This window comes from Cherax quadricarinatus, chromosome 85 (genome assembly GCF_038502225.1).
Source record: "Cherax quadricarinatus isolate ZL_2023a chromosome 85, ASM3850222v1, whole genome shotgun sequence".
NCBI classification, from domain to species: Eukaryota; Metazoa; Arthropoda; class Malacostraca; order Decapoda; family Parastacidae; genus Cherax; species Cherax quadricarinatus.
Window position 1 is genome coordinate 4537571 of NC_091376.1, and position 20300 is coordinate 4557870.

Consider the following 20300-nt stretch of genomic DNA (forward strand, 5'->3'; position numbering starts at 1 on the left):
AACTGGAGGACCAAGCAGGGATAACAGGGAAGGCACTACAATGGATCAGGGAATACTTGTCAGGAAGACAGCAGCGAGTCATGGTACGTGGCGAGGTGTCAGAGTGGGCACCTGTGACCAGCGGGGTCCCGCAGGGGTCAGTCCTAGGACCAGTGCTGTTTCTGGTATTTGTGAACGACATGACGGAAGGAATAGACTCTGAGGTGTCCCTGTTTGCAGATGACGTGAAGTTGATGAGAAGAATACACTCGATCGAAGACCAGGCAGAACTACAAAGGGATCTGGACAGGCTGCAGACCTGGTCCAGCAATTGGCTCCTGGAGTTCAATCCCACCAAGTGCAAAGTCATGAAGATTGGGGAAGGGCAAAGAAGGCCGCAGACGGAGTACAGTCTAGGGGGTCAGAGACTACAAACCTCACTCAAGGAAAAAGATCTTGGGGTGAGTATAACACCAGGCACATCTCCTGAAGCGCACATCAACCAAATAACTGCTGCAGCATATGGGCGCCTAGCAAACCTCAGAACAGCATTCCGACATCTTAATAAGGAATCGTTCAGGACCCTGTACACCGTATACGTTAGGCCCATATTGGAGTATGCGGCACCAGTTTGGAACCCACACCTAGCCAAGCACGTAAAGAAACTAGAGAAAGTGCAAAGGTTTGCAACAAGACTAGTCCCAGAGCTAAGAGGTATGTCCTACGAGGAGAGGTTAAGGGAAATCAACCTGACGACACTGGAGGACAGGAGAGATAGGGGGGACATGATAACGACATACAAAATACTGAGGGGAATTGACAAGGTGGACAAAGACAGGATGTTCCAGAGATTGGACACAGTAACAAGGGGTCACAATTGGAAGCTGAAGACTCAGATGAGTCAAAGGGATGTTAAGAAGTATTTCTTCAGCCATAGAGTAGTCAGTAATGGAATAGCCTAGAAAGTGATGTAGTGGAGGCAGGATCCATACATAGTTTTAAGCAGAGGTATGATAGAGCTCACGGCTCAGGGAGAGAGTGACCTAGTAGCGATCAGCGAAGAGGTGGGGCCAGGAGCTCTGTCTCGACCCCCGCAACCTCAAATATGTGAGTAAAACTATGGGTGTACACACACACACACACACACACACACACACACACACACACTCACAAACACACACACACACACCCCACACACACACCACACACACACACACACACACACACACCTACAAATAGGTGAGTACCTACCTACCTCCACCCACCCTACCTTACGCTCCCACCCTCTTTCACACCAATTCACGCACCCTGTCTCCACAACAAAAAGGGAAGTAAAATTATTGTGAATTACATATAGTACTGTAAAATTACTATACAGCACAGTACTGTACAGTACTGTGCTGCAATACCTGCATTTTTAGTGTCTGGTTGTCTTCTGCATCAGAAGACCAAGGCTGCTAGTTCATAAGACAACCAGATGATCATGAAAAACTAATTTTATAAGCAAGAAGTTGTGGAAAATCAGCAATATCATACACTGCCTCCCTGCTATTAGCCCATTAATGAGAGGGTTTACTGTGCTTAAAAAAAATACATAATTTTTTTATAAAAATATTATCAAAATTTCAATAATGTGCCTAATGCATATTTCAAATACAGTATTTAATTAAAAATTACAATTGTACTTCTTTTTATATTTAAATTCTGTCATTACTATATGCATTAACTTGTATAAACAATGCATCTTTGCTGTTTGCAGAGGTTCTTACAAGAAAATTGGATGTCATGATGAGCAAATCATTTATGTTGGGTAAATGGACACAGATACAACTAATGTGACATTTTATTGTGGCAACATTTTGCTCTTCAGGAGAGTAACCAAACTTCTGGAGACCAAAACATTGCCACAATAAAATGTCACATTAGTTGCATCTGTGACTATTTACCTAACATTTTGTTGGTAATTCTACCATTATTACTAAATCATAAATAAAAAAAAATGGTAATTTAATGAGAAGCAGAACTGGGATTGCAGAAGCAAGTGTACTTTAGAGATTATTTTTGTCAACAAGTATTTCACTGGAAGATTTCAGGATCTTCTGCTGTGAATTTCACAGCTGATGATGAATGTCCTTGAAAAACAGCCCTAAAGTAGTGTGAAGTCCTTGTTGATCTTGTGTGTGATCCTGTTAGTGATGGAATAGCAGTCATTTGCTTAAAGAATCTGATGGTCTAAAGCTGCTGGACTTTGTATAACACACTACAGGTAGCCACCACAGCCAGCAAGAAGGCAGATAAGCAGGCAAATGAACAAGCAGTTGCGTGGGGTAAGTGAATATGAGGAAGTTATACCACCACCTTGGATTACCCCACTCCATAGTGTCCAAGATGGAGGAGAAGGAGGATAAGGAGGAAGAGGATAAGAAGAAAGAGGAGGAAGAGGATAAGGAGGAAAAGGATGAGGAGGAAGAGGATAAGGAGGAAGGGGATAAGGAGGAAGAGGATAAGGAGGAAGAGGATAAGGAAGAAGAGGATAAGGAGAAAGAGGAGGAAGAGGATAAGGAGGAAGAGGATGAGGAAGAAGAGGATAAGGAGAAAGAGGAGGAAGAGGATAAGGAGAAAGAGGATAAGAAGAAAAAAGGATAGAGAGGAAGAGGATACAGAAGACAACAAGGAGGAAGACGATAAGGAGGAAAAATAAGAGGAGGGAGAGGAGATGTATTTGTGGGAAGTGCCTAGTTTTAAGAGGTATGGGCAGATCAAAAAGTGTAAAATATGGAATTATTTGAATTTTTCAAATATCTGGCTTTCTCCTGATACATGAAGATTTCTAACATGAGCTTTTCAATTATTTTAATAAATTTAATATTGTATTAAAATACATCGATGTCCCATTTTTCTACCATGCAATATGGAGACTATACACACTGTACTTTTTCTCTAATTAATATGATGCTATGGTGTAAATGAATTCTCTAAATAGAGATGATGACCTTTTTCCTTCTCACAGATGCACTCAGTGAGTGAACTGTCCTGGTGTATCTTCAGAAATCAGGAAAATGTTTATATGGCAGACACACAAATTGTGATACTATCCTTTTAGATTTACCAGTGAATTTATCATAATTAATAACGTCTAGTCAGACAATAATGATAGACAATGTAATTTGTCTATTAAATGTAAACTGGAGCATAACAGGTTCTGAAGTACTGTGGAAGTTTCCATGAACCAATATTTAAGAACATAAGAAAGGAGGAACGCTGCAGGAGGCCTGCTGGCCCATACTAGGCAGGTCCTTTACAATTCATCCCACTAACAAAACATTTGCCCAACCCAATTTTCAATGCCACCCAAGAAATAAGCTCTGATGTGAAAGTCCCACTCAAATCCAACCCCTCCCACTCATGTACTTATCCAACCTAAATTTGAAACTACCCAAAGTCCCAGCCTCAATAACCCAACTAGGTAGACTGTTCCACTCATCAACTACCCTATTTCCAAACCAATACTTTCCTATGTCCTTTCTAAATCTAAACTTATCTAATTTAAATCCATTACTGCGGGTTCTCTCTTGGAGAGACATCCTCAAGACCTTATTAATATCCCCTTTATTATTACCTATCTTCCACTTATACACTTCGATCAGGTCTCCCCTCATTCTTCGTCTAACAAGTGAATGTAACTTAAGAGTCTTCAATCTTTCTTCATAAGGAAGATTTCTAATGCTATGTATTAATTTAGTCATCCTACGCTGAATGTTTTCTAACGAATTTATGTCCATTTTGTAATACGGAGACCAGAACTGAGCTGCATAATCTAGGTGAGGCCTTACTAATGATGTATAAAGCTGCAGTATGACCTCTGGACTTCTGTTGCTTACACTTCTTGATATAAATCCCAGTAATCTATTTGCCTTATTACGTACGCTTAGGCATTGCTGTCTTGGTTTAAGGTTGCTGCTCACCATAACCCCCAAGTCCTTTTCGCAATCTGTATGGCTAAGTTCTACATCATTTAACTTATAAGTACTAGGGTTATGGGCACTCCCAAGCTTCAGAACCTTGCATTTATCTACATTGAACTGCATCTGCCACTTTTCTGACCAAGAATAGAGTTTGTTTAAATCCTCCTGAAGTTCCATAACATCTACGTTTGAATCAATTATCCTACCTATCTTTGTGTCATCGGCGAATTTGCTCATATCACTAGTAATTCCCTCATCAAGATCATTGATATATATTATAAACAACAACGGGCCCAAGACTGATCCCTGTGGAACGCCACTTGTTACAGATCCCCACTCGGACTTAACCCCATTTATGGACACTCTCTGCTTCCTGTCAGTGAGCCATGACTCGATCCACGAGAGCACTTTTCCCCCAATGCCATGAGCTGCCACTTTCTTTAACAGTCTATGGTGCGGAACTCTATCAAAAGCCTTACTAAAATCTAAGTAAATAATATCAAATTCTTTATTGTGGTCAACAGCCTCAAAAGCTTTACTGAAGAAAGTTAATAAATTAGTTAGACAAGATCGGCCTCTTGTGAATCCATGCTGAGTATCATTAATCAAGCTATGCTTATCGAGATGGCTTCTTATAATCTCAGCTATAATTGACTCTAGTAATTTGCCTACAATTGAGGTCAGGCTTATTGGGCGGTAATTTGACGGTAACGACTTGTCCCTGTTTTAAAAATAGGAATTACATTAGCCATCTTCCACATATCAGACACTACACCTGTTTGAAGAGATAAATTAAAAATATTAGTTAATGGTTCACAGAGTTCCATTTTGCATTCCTTAAGAACCCTTGAAAAAACCTCATCAGGACCCGGCGACTTATTTTGCTTCAGTCTGTCTATCTGCTTCACAACCATCTCACTAGTGACTGTGATGTTACATAATTTATCTTCTTCTAGCCCACTGTAAAAATTAATTACTGGAATATTGTTAGTGTCTTCCTGTGTAAAAACTGAGAGAAAATAATTATTTAAAATCAAGCACATTTCATTCTCTTTGTCAGTAAGGTGCCCATAGTTATTTTTAAGGGGACCTATCTTATCTCTAACTTTTGTTCTATAGACCTGGAAAAAACTTTTTGGGTTAGTTTTAGAATCCCTAGCAACTTTAATTTCATAGTCCCTTTTAGCTTTTCTTATCCCCTTTTTAATGTCCCTCTTAATGTCAATATACTGATTCATAAGATGACCCTCACCTCTTTTGATACGCCTATAAATTCCTTTCTTATGCCCTAGTAGATATTTGAGCCTATTATTCATCCATTTTGGGTCATTTCTATTTGATCTAATTTCTTTATATGGGATAAACGCTCTTTGAGCAGCATGTATAGTGTTCAGAAAACTGTCATATTGATAGCTCTCTTCGTTACCCCAGTCAACAAATGATAAGTGTTCTCTAAGCCCATCGTAATCTGCTAAGCGAAAATCTGGGACTGTTACTGAGTTATCGCTACTATCGTACTTCCATTCAATGCTAAATGTAATTGATTTGTGGTCGCTAGCACCCAGTTCCTCTGAAATTTCTAAATTATTAACAAGGGATTCATTGTTTGCCATAACTAAGTCAAGCAGGTTATTTCCCCTTGTAGGTTCTGTCACAAACTGCTTCAAAAAACAATCCTGAAATACTTCTAAGAAGTCGTATGATTCTAAATTCCCAGTCAAGAAATTCCAATCAACATGACTAAAGTTAAAGTCTCCTAGAATTACTACATTATCGTGCCTTGTGGCCTTAACAATTTCCTCCCATAGTAGTTTCCCTTGGTCCCTATCTAAGTTTGGGGGACGGTATATCACTCCTAAAATCAGTTTTTCATGCCCCTCTGAAAATTCTATCCAAACAGACTCTGTATGTGTTACTTCAGACTTAATACCCGTTTTTATGCAACAGTTCAAGCGATCTCGGACATACAATGCCACCCCACCCCCCTTCCCAATACTTCTATCTTCTTGGAACAATTTAAAACCCTGAATATGACATTCCGCAGGCATGTCCCGACTTTTTGAATTAAACCACGTCTCAGTTAAGGCAAATACATCAATGTTACCTGCACTAGCAACTAATCTCAACTCGTCCATCTTATTCCTAGCACTACGGCAATTAGCATAATAAACATTGAAAGACTCTCCTTTCTCTTTACCCTTCCTGCTCATTTCTATTTTTCTACTAAACCTATTACTGTCCTTATCACCCAAGGTCCCTGGCTTTTCAATATCTACCTCGTTCTTATTATTACTAGTTCCCCTAGAACTCGTAATATTACTACACTGGGACTTCACTGTTTTCCTGCCAAAACCCATACCACTAACTACTCCTAGTTTAAAGTCCTAACTGCTCCCTCCACTGCAGTTGCCAGTGCTCCCACCCCACACCTAGATAAGTGAACCCCATCCCTGGCATACATGTCATTTCTGCCATAGAAGAGGTCCCAGTTGTCAATGAATGTTACCGCATTTTCCTTACAGTATTTGTCCAGCCAGCAATTGACACCAATTGCCCTGGACAACCATTCATTTCCAACTCCCCTCCTTGGCAAAATACCACATATGACAGGGTTCCCACCCTTACTCCTAATTATTTCTATTGCTGACCTATACCTGCTAATCAGGTCTTCACTCCTACGTCTGCCAACATCGTTGCCTCCAGCACTGAGACAGATAATAGGATTACTCCCATTACCTCTCATGATGTCATCCAGACGGCTAACAATATCCTCCATCCCAGCCCCAGGAAAGCAAACTCTCTGTCTCCTACTCCTGTCCTTCAAGCAGAACGCCCTATCCATATACCTTACTTGGCTATCCCCAACAACGACAATATTCGTACCTTCCTTGGTGTCGTTCGTCGTGACGTTCCCAGTAGTCGACTCACATTCGTCGGGTAGCACTGAGAATGTATTAGATGTTTCCACAACAGTTTCCACGGCAGTCTCTTTCTTCTTCATCGTTTCTACCTTTCCATTCGTCTTCTTGATCGTCAACTTCTTTCCCTGCTGTCCAGCCACTGACCAGTTTCCCTTCTTGACCTGAGGACTCAAAACAGGAGGACTACTACGAATCTTTTTGTTTTCCTCGGTCAGTCGCCGAATTTCCATATTCGCCATCCTCAATTCTTCCTTAAGCTGTTGGTAAAGTTGCTCGATGGAGGGCATCTTGCTTCAATTCTAGAGAGCGCGCAAACAGGTCTTCACAGAGCCAAGTACACGTCAACACTGCGCAAAAGCCAACTCAATCAGGAGCTACTGCGCAGCACGTCCGCACGGCCCAACAGCGATGCGAACACTACATACTACATACTAGCACATCTGCTGCTAGGGAGATAAATATAACCATAGCATATCCCCTAGTAGCACAGTACAACCCTCCACATCAAGAAAAACAACATATATGATAATTCATCAATAATCATCACAGGTAAACCTCCTTCACTGTTAACTAATGAATGATCGAGTGCTAAGGGGTATCTTTACTTCATTAATTTTGAATACCTCTTGAACAGCTGTGCAATATAAATCTTAACTTTAAAATTATTGTCATTCTGGAATATGCCGTGCACTCTTATCCTGATATTGTAAGAGGTCCTGTGTGACTCTGGTGCCACATTTATCTTTAAATAACCTGATAACTCTTTGATCTGTGGACTGGATACAGGCAATACAGTTGGGTGACAGAAGCTGAGATAATATTATTTCCAACCATATTTTCAATGTGAATGAGCAGAGCAGTTATCAATCAGAAGCAAAATTTTGCCATTTTTTGGGAATGCAACACTTGCAATGCTCAATGAAGTCTCACAAATTTTTCTTTCTAATGCAATGGGAAATTTTGGACACCTTTAAACTGAATTTGGACGAGTGCTCTAACCAATCACTAATGATTTATACACTTGTGTCAGCTGCATCAGCACACACAATAACAGTTAAGTTTTAATGAATATTTCATACTAACCACTATTTTCTCATAATGACAAAGGAGATAATATTCTGTAATGACTCTCTATTATATTCCTATCTCATCAACATTATATACAGTATTGTGTCATTAGTTCAATTAAGTTCCTCTACCAACCAAGCAAATTTATGTTAATTGTTGTTTACACATGTCAGGTCTGTAGACACTGTCTCACCAGCAGTTGTATCATCAGTTGACAGACATCAGGTATTTCTTTAATTTGTTAAGCCACCCACTAGTGTACTCAGTGTAACCGTCAGTATTTCTTTCAAGGAAACGCATCACCTTTTCTATTAAAATATTATTAAAAGAAAAAACATTCACTGCACCAGTGGCAAGGCCCACAAAGTTTCTGGATTAGCAACAAACTTTACATAATTACTATAGGTAAAAAATATTTCATAATTTCTTACTATTGTTTCTTCCTATTATACACAGCCAATTTTTAATACTCTATTGACAGAAATTATAGTCACTCCTTTTTCTAATTTATGAAGCAATTTCGCCTTTTTCTCAATCACACAATAATGGCTCTTATTTCACATGACTTTGTTTAGCAACACCCTTGGTACCTCTATCTTTATTTTCATATACCCATCTATCTTACCAGAGGGAACCACAGGTGTTTATTAACAATCCTAACAAGACATAGTATTGCATAATGGCTGACAATTCTGTACAAACACAATCCAAATATTCCTAATATTGAGCAGTACAGGTGTAAACACATTTGAACAATGTGTGGGCAGATATGGGGCAACATGGGACAATGGTGGTGACTCTGAGTGCCAGTGGCTGGGAAAAAACCTAGAGGTGTGTGTTGCTTCTCTGCCTCCCTTCAAATTCTGCATGAGATTACACAGGCTGTTGCCAGGGAGTGGGCAGGGACCGACAACCCAAAATAAGGAGTGTCAAAATTCATCAAAACTGAATACCCACATCGTTTTCAGAATACCAAAAATGAACATTCTGACTGAAGAATGAGTCTAAACCTTCAATGTCTAACTGTAATGCTGTAGTTTCTTTACTTACTCGTTAGTTGCTTCAAAGAACGCTACACAGGTATGACTACTTAGCAATGTACTTGTTTACTGACTGTTCGGAGTTACAACCGGCTCTCCTACCAGTCAGTATTTTATGCTGTACGAGAACTTGGGTCATGGAAACAGGCAGCGCGGCATCTCAGCATCGAGCATCTCAATCCCCTTCCTGCAGCCACTCAGTATACTACTTCTCACAGTCTCCAAGACTACATATTTTTACAAATTTGTACTTTATTGTTCACCCCATAGTACAAGATAGAGTTGAAAGTGCAGCAGCACTTGGAAAAGGAAAAACAGAGGAAAATGGAAGAAGTAAAAAAAGAAGTCCACTGTAAAGGGGTGGTTAGCTGGTGTGTTTGTCTGTGTGTTTACATTCTCAGCATCTCTCGTGTCATCTTAAGAAATGATTAAACTCAATGAACAAGATATGTCGATGGTAATAATAATTAATAATAATAATAATAACAATCACTCTGGAACGTTTTAAATGTCAGCTACCAAACTTATACAAAATATGTATATGACATTTAACCCCTTCGGTGTTGGTCCCATAATATTACGGCTTTGAAGCCAGTGTTGGTCCCATAATACTACGCCAGAATTCTAGCAGCTTCAAATCTTGTGGGAGAAATCTGGTAGGCCTCATGTGAGAGAACGGGTCTGTGTGGTCAGTGTGCACAGTATAAAAAAATCCTGTAGCACACAGTGCATAATGAGAAAAAAACTGGTTTAAAACAGCAACTTAGCAGTGTATTTTCATCTGGTATCTATGGTTGTATTCTCATTTTCTTGGTATCATTTGATAGAATAGAGGATATATTACAAAAATAGAGATGATTCTGAATGGTTTACAGAATAAAAGTAGCTTGAAATTGAGCTCAAAGTAGCAGAAATATTCGATTTTTGCTGATGATCAAGAGTAAACAATTCACATCACGCATCCAATACACATGAACCGACTGCTCTAATATGCACTCACGAATGCACTGATATTATTCATACAATTATTACAATTATGAAGTACTCTGAATAACAGTAAGTTTTCAATTGTTTGTGCGAATAAAAATTCAAAATGAAAAGCAAGCATAATATAAGAGGGGCTGAAGACGTGACTAATGAACAAAGAAATATTATTTTAGTGATAGAAATGTTTGTATTCTTAAATTCTGGACCCTATTTTGAAAATGGCCTTACTCGAATTGTGTATGAAATTGGCAAAATTACCAATTTCTGATCACTTTATTGGGTAGTTGAAATTGGTAAATGGGTGGTTTCTTGTACTCAATCAATAGGACAAATGGAGTTCTAGCAAAACAGCTATGAGTTTGGCTGACTGGAACAATAGAACTGACCAAAAATAGGTCTCAAAGTGGGCGAAATCACCGATGCGTAAACATCGCCAAGACTGCTAACTTCACAAGAGCGTAATTCCATAAGTTTTCCATCAAATTTTATCCTTTTGGTATCATTACCATCAGGAAACGATTCTCTATCATTTCAAAAGAGAATGTAATTTTTTTTTTTTTTAAATTCTTCGACATTGAAAGCAAGTTTGTGAACAGGGGTCTCAACAGTAATAGGGTTAAAGTACTCCAGAGTGACTATTATTACCATTGTCATACACTGTTCACTGAGTTTAATCACTTCTAACACCTACTCTTAGATGCCACGAGAGATGCCAAGAATATAAACACACAGATGAACACACCAGCTTACCCCTTTACAGTGAACTTCTTTTCTACTTATTTCATTTTCCTCTTGTTTTTCCTTTTCCAAGTGTTGTTTCAATTCTAACTCTATCTTGTACTATGGGGTGCACACCAAAGTACAAATTTACTGACGAAATGTGTAGTCTTGGAGATTGCTGAGATGCATTGCTAACCCCTTTACAGTGAGCCCATTGTGTATTTCTGTTCTTTGCTCTTCTTATTCTTCCTCTTTCTACAATACTCACCTCTCACCCTACATTAAGACTACAGATATTTTAAGGTAAGTAATGAGTGTACTGTATGTGTGTTTTACTTATTTATTGTTTTCAATGCTTACTTCTATTTTTAACATACTAAAAATGTTATAAATAGTGCAAACGTGACTTACAATATCTAAAGATGGTTGACACAAACCTAATACCAGTACAATATGCTTGAAACATCAGTAAGGGGCAGCTCCTCGTTCAATGACCAATTCGCTTACTGACCTACTCTTAGGAACTTAACTCAATTGTTAAGTGAGGAGTACATGTACTGTTTACTTTTCTGAAGTGCGTGTACGTTTCTCTCGTTTGGATTTTCTGTCTTGCTCAAGCTTATTCTTGGTACTGTAGCCAAATTATATTCCTAAACTACGTTCTTCATTTAAAGATATTTTTTAATGTTTAATTTCATCTCGCATACATTCTACTCACTCGAATTGACTCGTATAACTTGAAATACTGTACTTCATTTCAATTCAATTCAATTCAAAGTTTATTCTCTATAAGGATTACAATGCTGAGTTTACAGAATTTGGTTATTGTGTGGTTTACATGTAGTAAAATAATGATTACAGAGTGTACCACTAGAACACCTAGCATGGCTAGGCATTTAGGGCACTACACTGCACTTAGTAAAGACTTAAAGTAAATTCTTGAATATGAACAGAAATAATTAAAGGCTGAAGGCAAGACTTCAGAATCCATAATCTCATTCCTTCTAAGATATTGTGCAAACTGCAACTACAATTATTGTATACAAATATGAATTGTCTATGCAAGAGAATGTCATGGAGATAGAACTCCTGGATCTTTATCAAGTAGTAATTTGATAATAGCCCAGAATAAGCTAGGTTAGGTAAGGTTTGTAAGGAAACAGGGCCAGTGATTCCTGACGTGGTCTCAGTCACATGATGACCCACTGCTAAAGCCCACAATAGACTGAAACGGCATCTCATGTTTCCTCTTCAGATTGCGCATTAGTGTGAATTATTTGAACTATGGTACAGTATGGTGGCTTATTCTTCAATGAGATTTAGTAACTATAATATTTTATTTTAAGATTATTTTAAACTACTGATAATTATTCTTAATCCTAAATAATAAAATACAAGTGAAAAATAGTGAACTGAGAAATGTATGTAACCTGAACTTTCTATGCTTTATGCATCAAGGAAGCTCATATATGACCAAAATAACTCAAAATAAAACACAAAAATCAAGCATTGTTTAACTCAAATAATGATATACAGTATGTAACTATGAACAAGTGTAAAATTTCCAAAGTAAAATATTGCATTGATGAAAGCAGGTACAAAGACAAAGACAGAGGTTGTAGAACATGAACTACTGAGACGACAGTTAGCTATGTGTAGAGCTTCATCAAGTCATGATCGGATAAAGCTCTACACAGAGCAAAATGTCATCCTAATAAGACATTGTCCTGCAACTTGTGACAATCTTTATACTTGTTGGCAATGCGTCGCTTCATCCCAAAAGCAGGTAAGCCATTACAAGACATTTCCCAACACCAAATATGCTTAAAAAAAAAATAAAAAGTTATTTTATTAGCAAATAAGGCCATCAAATCAACTACATGTGTAATGGTGTATTATTTTCTAAGCAGATATATTTTACAGGATTACCACTATATAATCCTAGAATAATGCATTGACTGGAAAGAAGAACAGTTTTCCTAATTGCTCATTTACTTAAACAGTTAAATTTGTTTATTAAAACTTCTTCTAAACTGCATTTTAAAGGAAAAAATTGAGAAAAACCTTAATATTTTATATGAAATGAAAAACCTTAGTATTTGCTTATACTTTCATTTCACTTTTGTTTTTACCATTTTTAGCATAAGGGGAGGAAACTGTTTTTAAATTAACAATTAAAAAAACAACAGAACCAATTATGATTCAGCTACACAATTCCCTAAAGAAGGTATGTAAATATATGACAGCACTTGGCTATTTCTATTTCATTAGTTTCTCACTACGGTATATTTTCATACTTACTATGGTATATTTTCATACTTATATACGTACTAATAGATGAAATCTTGCTGGAAATGTTGAACGTAATATGGAATTGATAAGAATATTAAAATTTGTATAGTCTGCCTACAATATCCAATGACTATTTCTATAGTAATTTTATAAATAAATATCTAAACTTGAATCTGATGGAAAAAATTATGCTTTATGAATTAAAAAAATGATAATAGAGCAATTTCACAATACTTATAGTACATTTCTCAACATTATTATTAAAATATGAATTAACTGGTATATTTTTCATATTTTAAAGGCTGTTATTTAATGCTTTATTTCATAAATATTATACTAGGATATGAGAAGCCATTTACAACTTGCTTTAAAACTTTATATAAGGGGACTGTAACTATCTGAGTGTCCATTATATATGATTGATGTTAAAAATAATAGCAAAAAAAGGCACTTAAGTATGTACTGTACATGTATACTTAACATAATACGGTATACACAATTTACAGGTGAACTTTAATAAACACTGAAAATCTATGAAATAAAAGTACAACTAGTGGATTCTGCCCACTATTTCAAAAGTTTATTATATTGTTGTCCATTATACTGAGGTTTGTTATAGTGAGGGTTTGCTGATATCATACATTGAATACTGTCAAAAAAAAGTCAGCAATGTGACAGCAAAGGCTTTCCAAGCTACTGTAGCATGATACTATGGTAATACATTAGAATTTGAGCATTCAGAGATCAATGAGGAAGTGCAGAATACACTACTAGATTCTACAGAAGCAGGTAATTATTTCAATTCTAGTTATCATATATGAAAAAAATCTTCCATTAAGTACTGAAGTCCATTATTCTAGGATTTTGCTATAATCTTAATTAACCAACTTCAACATAAATAGTTTTTTATATACACTATATAGTATTTATACATGCAATATATTACAAGGTACACAATGGTTTGCAGTCTCAAAAATGCTGTTTCTAGCAACCCCAAGGAAGGCACTAATTACTCAACTGGTATTAAGGTGCTTAGTATACATCTACCCCTATAAACAGGACCCACAGTAGTGATAAAACCTTCTAAAATAATGAAATGCACTATAGATCACAATAATAAATATGATAATCATTCCATCACCAGAACGTAAGTCATGCATTTGTGATACATGATTCAGTATCATTATGATCTAATACCTTTTTTTAGCTGAAGCATCTACCTGCCATGTTTTGTTCACTGAAACTACTGTAAAGTTAAATTATACTCTTTCTAGGAACAGCTACAACACCACAGCAAACACAGCAGAAATTATCTATGGAATATGAATGTAAATCATAGACAATATTCTGTTGGAGAAGAAATGCAAATATGATACCATCATGTGAAAGTTCAAATAGGAAATAGGTTAGAGCATTATACAGATGTATAAACAGATATATAGTATAAATACATAAATATATATATATCCACTGCAAAAGAATATACTGTAATTCACAGAGGCATCATTTTTAGTACTGTACTACATTATAGACTTCACTCAAGTGATGGCAGAACCCACAGTGAACACATAACATGACAGCACCATATCACCCCAGCAGAAAAATTGCACATCTCAGACACTTGACATATATGGGAGAATCTTACTCACATCCAGTCACTGACTCGTCAATCCACTCTGTTCGCTCTGAAACACAGCACAATAAATGATCACAACACATTCCGCATAGTCATGCATTTGTGTACCCTGGGACCGCTCGTCTCATTTCCTGTCTCAGATACAAAACTCTGGTATAAACATAAAATATAAAGTATAAAATAAATCTGAAAATAAAATAAAAGTTATTCTGTTAATATACATTTACGGAATATGGCCAAATTCATTGTGAAGATAAACATGACTGGGATACAATAAGACCATTAAGCCACATTTTACTGCAGTAACAAAAATAATATGAACATCTTTATCGTCTCTCATTGTATTACATCAAATTTCAAAATATGTGGTCTGTCATGCATCAATATTTAGAAAACTTGGCTAACAAGAGAACTGAATATTTCTTGTTAGAATATAAAGTACAGTGGACCCCCGGTTAACGATATTTTTTCATTCCAGAAGTATGTTCAGGTGCCAGTACTGACCGAATTTGTTCCCATAAGGAATATTGTGAAGTAGATTAGTCCATTTCAGACCCCCAAACATACACGTACAAACGCACTTACATAAATACACTTACATAATTGGTTGCATTGGGAGGTGATCGTTAAGTGGGGGTCCACTGTATCTTTGTCAATAATAACAGAAATTAGAGAGAAAAAAAGGGATTTATATTTATCAAATCACATAACTTAGAAACTATTAACTCAAATCAGTAATAGGTTGATCAAGTCCCCAATTTCAAGAATGTATCATTCCCTGATACAATACATTACAATTTTTATTTCTTTATGCAGTACAAATAATGTAGTTTACAAGTAATAAAACATTATTAGGAACAAAAGAAAACCACTAGATTGTAATGCATTTCAGGCAAACTAATTCTAATGTCCTCAAAACTAGAACTTGTGAATACACAAATAACCTGCACATAGGAGAGAGGAACTTACGGCGATGCTTCGGTCTGACTTGGACCATTTACAAAGTCACACTGTGACTTTGTAAATGGTCCAAGTGCAGGTTATTTGTGTATTTTTCCACTCACGATATTGTGCCTTTTGTTCTGTAGAACTTGTGAATAATGTAATACAAAACTATAACTGCTTAACAAATTTTGTTTTAGATTTAGGCTCATGTTGTGTTTCAGAGGCTTATCTTCAAAATATCACATTAGTAAGTAAATAAAATAAATACTTTATTTCCATGTGATACATTAGTTTTAACAAAACTGGATGGCATATAATAGCAAATATGGAAAGCTCATAAATTATGCAGAACATTTTGGACACACTAGAATTAAAACCTAACCCAAGACTTATAGTATATATATAAAAATGCAATTTCAGTACATGTGTAAAAAAATGTTAAAGATGAACCTAGAATAATCTGCTTAATAATGACACCCATAAGAAACACCAGAAATCTGCAGGTGGGAAAGCCAGTGAACACATTTGTGGTGACATACTGCGGACCCCCAAGTTTCGTGATTAATCCGTTCCAGAGTCTACCGAAAGTTGAAATTCACGAAACTTGAAACCATTTTCCCCATAAGAAATAATATAAATCCAATTAATTCGTTCCCGACACCCAAAAGTATTAACAAAAATTATTTTTTTTGTGTAGATTAAATAGGCCTACATATGAAAGAATGGGTCTATGTGGTCAGTGTGCACAGTATAAAAAAAATCCTGCAGCACACAGTGCATAATGAGGAAAAAAAAAAAACTCCGTGTTTTTGGTTTAAAACAGCGAATTTGCAGTGTATTTTTGCATGCTATTTGTGGTTGTATTCTAGTTTTCCTGGTCTCATTTTATAGAATGGAAGACATATTACAGAAAGTGAGATGATTTTGATTGGTTTCACAATGAAAAGTACCTTGAAATTGAGCTCAAAGCAGGAGAAATGTTCGATTTTTGCTAAAGTTTAAAGGTAAACGAATCATGCCATGCGTCTAATACACGTCAACTGGTGAGTCTAATATTCTTTCACAAGTGCACTGATATTATTTATACCATTTCTACACTAATGCAGTAGTCTGCATAACATAAATCTTCTATTTTTTGTGAGAATAAAAATTCAAATTGGAAAGCAAAAGAAATGTAACACAGGCCTGGGGATGTGAGTAATGAACAGAGGAAATGTTATTTTAGTGCCAGAAATGTCTGTCTTGTCAATTCTGGACCCTATTTGGAAATTGGCATCTTTTGAAATTTGAGTGAAATTGGCAAAATTGCCAATTTCTGATCACTTTATTGGATAGTTGAAATCGGTAAATGAGTGGTTTTTTTGTACTCATTCGATAGAAAAAATGGAGTTCTAGCAAAATAGGTATGATATTTGTCGACCGGTACATTGGAATTGGCCGAAAATAGGGTTCAAAGTGTGTGAAATCGCTGATACATAAACATTGTCGAGACCGCTAACTTCACAAGAGCATAATTCTGTAAGTTTTCCATCAAATTCCATACTTTTGGTGTCATTATGATCGGGAAAAGATTCTCTATCATTTCATAAGAATTTTTTTTTTTTTCTTTTTTAAAAAATTTCCGACCTTGAGAACAAGTTTAGGAGAGGGCCTGCCGACCCTGAAAGGGTTAAGAAATAAATAATTTCAATTTTAATTTAGCTTAAAATAATAGCACATTTAAGGAATGATATATCTGGGGCTAAACTATAGCGGGAATGCATTAGTGTTGAGGCATCTGAGAAAAGAGAGAATTCTGGAAGGGATACAAAAACAACAACAAGAAATGCATTAGAGTAATAAAGTAATGTTGCTTATGTAAGGTTATAATTATAAGGTTACGAAGTGAAGTGAGAGTGAAGTGAAAGTTGATTAATTAGAGGAGACAAGGTAAGGTATAAGCAACTATTGGGATGAAGGTAAGCTAGAAAGAGGGAGACTGAAGAAGTATGGGGTAGATTTAAGAATGCAGTGTTAGTGTATACAGCACCAGAAGTTTTTTCGTATAAAAGGGTGAGTGTCAGAGGGAAGGGAATAGATTGGTGGAATCATGAAGTAAAGAGACTGGTAAGAAAGAGAAAGTTAGCATATGAAAGCTTTTTATAATGATGGTGAGGGAGAGCAAAAGGAGAGCCAGTGAGATTGTGAGTGAGGTTTTATCAACAAATTTTGCCAAGAACAAGAAAGAACTTTGGAGTGAGCTAAATAAGTAAAAAAGGCCAAGGGAACAAATGGATTTAGAAGTTAAAAACAAAAGAGGAAAGCTATTAGACGGGGAGGTGGAGATACTGAAAAAATTGAGGGAATATTTTGAGGAGCTGTTATATGCTGATGAAGAAAGAAAGATTGATTTCATGTACAGTATCAAGCAAGGATGTATAACATGTTACAGGAGTAAAGAAGAGCCAGATGTGAGTGTGGGGAGTGTGTGTGTGTGGCAGTGGATAGAATGAAAGAGGGTAAAGCAGCTGGGATAGATGGGATCAAGATAGAAATGTTAAAGCAAGTGCTGAAAGTTTTACAGTGGTTGGTGTATTTGTTTAACATATACATAAAAGGGGAAAGAGGTTTCTATGGATTAGCAGAGAACATGCATGGATTCTTTGCAAAAAGAAAAAGAGGATAAAAAAAAAGTGTAAAAATTATAGAAGAATAATGTTGCTCAGTAAACTGGGTAAAGTGTTTGATAGAACAATTATTATTGAAATAACTAGGGTAATACAGAAAGTACAATTGCAGAGGAACAAAGAGGATTTAGGAGAGGTAGGGGTCAAGTATTTACAAAGAAGCATAAAAGTGAACAATACTTAGAAAAAGGTATGGAACCTTTTGCTGCATTTATGAATTCATAAAAGCATATGCCAGAGTTGATAGGGAAGCAATGTGGCAGATGTTGACAATATACTGACTAGGTGGAAGGTTATAAAAAAGCAGTAAAGGCATTTGGCAGGGATGTGTGATGTCACTATACAGTGGACCCCCGCATACCGTCGGCATCACATAACGTTCAATCCGCATACCGCTCGCTTTTATCGCAAAAATTTTGCCTCGCATACCGCTCAAAAACCCGCTCACCGCTGTTCGTCCAAGACGCGTCCAATGTGCGCCCTTAGCCAGCCTCACATGTGCCGCCGGTGGCATTGTTTACCAGCCAGCCTCCGCGGTAACATCCAAGCATACAATCGGAACATTTCGTATTATAGTGTTTTTGGTGATTTTATCTGCAAAATAAGTGACCATGGGCCCCAAGAAAGCTTCTAGTGCCAACCCTACAGCAATAAGGGTGAGAATTACTATAGAGATGAAGAAAGAGATCATTGATAAGTATGAAAGTGGAGTGCGTGTCGCCGACCTGGCCAGGTTGTACAAGAAACCCAAATCAACCATCGCTACTATTGTGGGCAACAGAAAGGCAATCAAGGAAGCTGTTCTTGCCAAAGGTTTAACTGTGTTTTCGAAACAGAGATCGCAAGTGATGGAAGATGTTGAGAGACTCTTATTGGTGTGGATAAATGAAAAACAGCTAGCAGGAGATAGCGTCTCTCAAGCGATCATAAGCAAAAAGGCTAGGAAGTTGCATGAGGATTTAATTAAAAAAATGCCTGCAACTAGTGATGATGTGAGTGAATTTAAGGCCAGCAAAGGTTGGTTTGAGAGATTTAAGAAGCGTAGTGGCATACATAGTGTGATAAGGCATGGTGAGGCTGCCAGTTCGGACCACAAAGCAGCTGAAAAATATGTGCAGGAATTCAAGGAGTACATAGACAGTGAAGGACTGAAACCTGAACAAGTGTTTAATTGTGATGAAACAGGCCTGTTTTGGAAGAAAATGCCAAGCAGGACCTACATTACTCAGGAGGAAAAGGCACTCCCAGGACATAAGCCTATGAAAGACAGGCTTACTTTGTTGATGTGTTCCAATGCTACTGGTGATTGCAAAGTGAAGCCTTTATTAGTGTATCACTCTGAAACTCCCAGACCGTTCAGGCAAAAGAATGTCCTCAAGGAGAATTTGTGTGTGCTGTGGAGGGCAAACAGTAAGGCATGGGTCACTAGGGACTTTTTCTATGACTGGTTACACCATGCATTTGCCCCCAATGTGAAAGATTACCTAACTGAAAAGAAATTAGAACTTAAGTGCCTCCTGGTGTTAGACAATGCCCCTGGTCATCCTACAGATGTGGCAGAGCGACTTTATGGGGACATGAAATTCATTAAGGTGAAGTTTTTGCCTCCTAATACCACTCCTCTCCTGCAGCCCATGGACCAGCAGGTTATTGCAAACTTCAAAAAACTGTACACAAAAGCTCTGTTTGAAAGGTGCTTTGTAGTGACCTCAGAAACTCAACTGACTCTAAGAGAGTTTTGGAGAGAGCACTTTAATATCCTCAATTGTGTAAACCTTATAGGTAAGGCTTGGGAGGGAGTGACTAAGAAGACCTTGAACTCTGCTTGGAAGAAACTGTGGCCAGAATGTGTAGACAAAAGGGATTTTGAAGGGTTTGAGGCTAACCCTGAGAGGATTATGCCAGTTGAGGAATCCATTGTGGCATTGGGAAAGTCCTTGGGGTTGGAGGTTAGTGGGGATGATGTGGAAGAGTTGGTGGAGGAGGACAATGAAGAACTAACCACTGATGAGCTGATAGATCAACTTCAACAGCAAGAGGCCAGACCTGAGGAAACTGGTTCGAAGGAGGGGAGAGAGAAA

General features: G+C 37.2%; 1 protein-coding gene across 18 annotated transcripts in view; it reads right to left on the minus strand.

Annotated features, from left to right (window-relative positions):
• The window catches only part of l(1)G0196 (inositol hexakisphosphate and diphosphoinositol-pentakisphosphate kinase), a 1071245-nt gene that overhangs the window by 288062 nt on the left and 762883 nt on the right, over window positions 1-20300 (minus strand). For 16 of the 18 annotated variants that reach the window (XM_070103279.1, XM_070103273.1, XM_070103280.1 and 13 more), the window contains one exon: window positions 14622-14657. The exons of the other annotated variants lie outside the window; for them this stretch is intronic. In XM_070103279.1, coding sequence (XP_069959380.1) covers window positions 14622-14657 — 36 coding nt within the window. The remainder of the gene's footprint in view (window positions 1-14621; window positions 14658-20300) is intronic. 18 annotated transcript variants of the gene reach the window in all.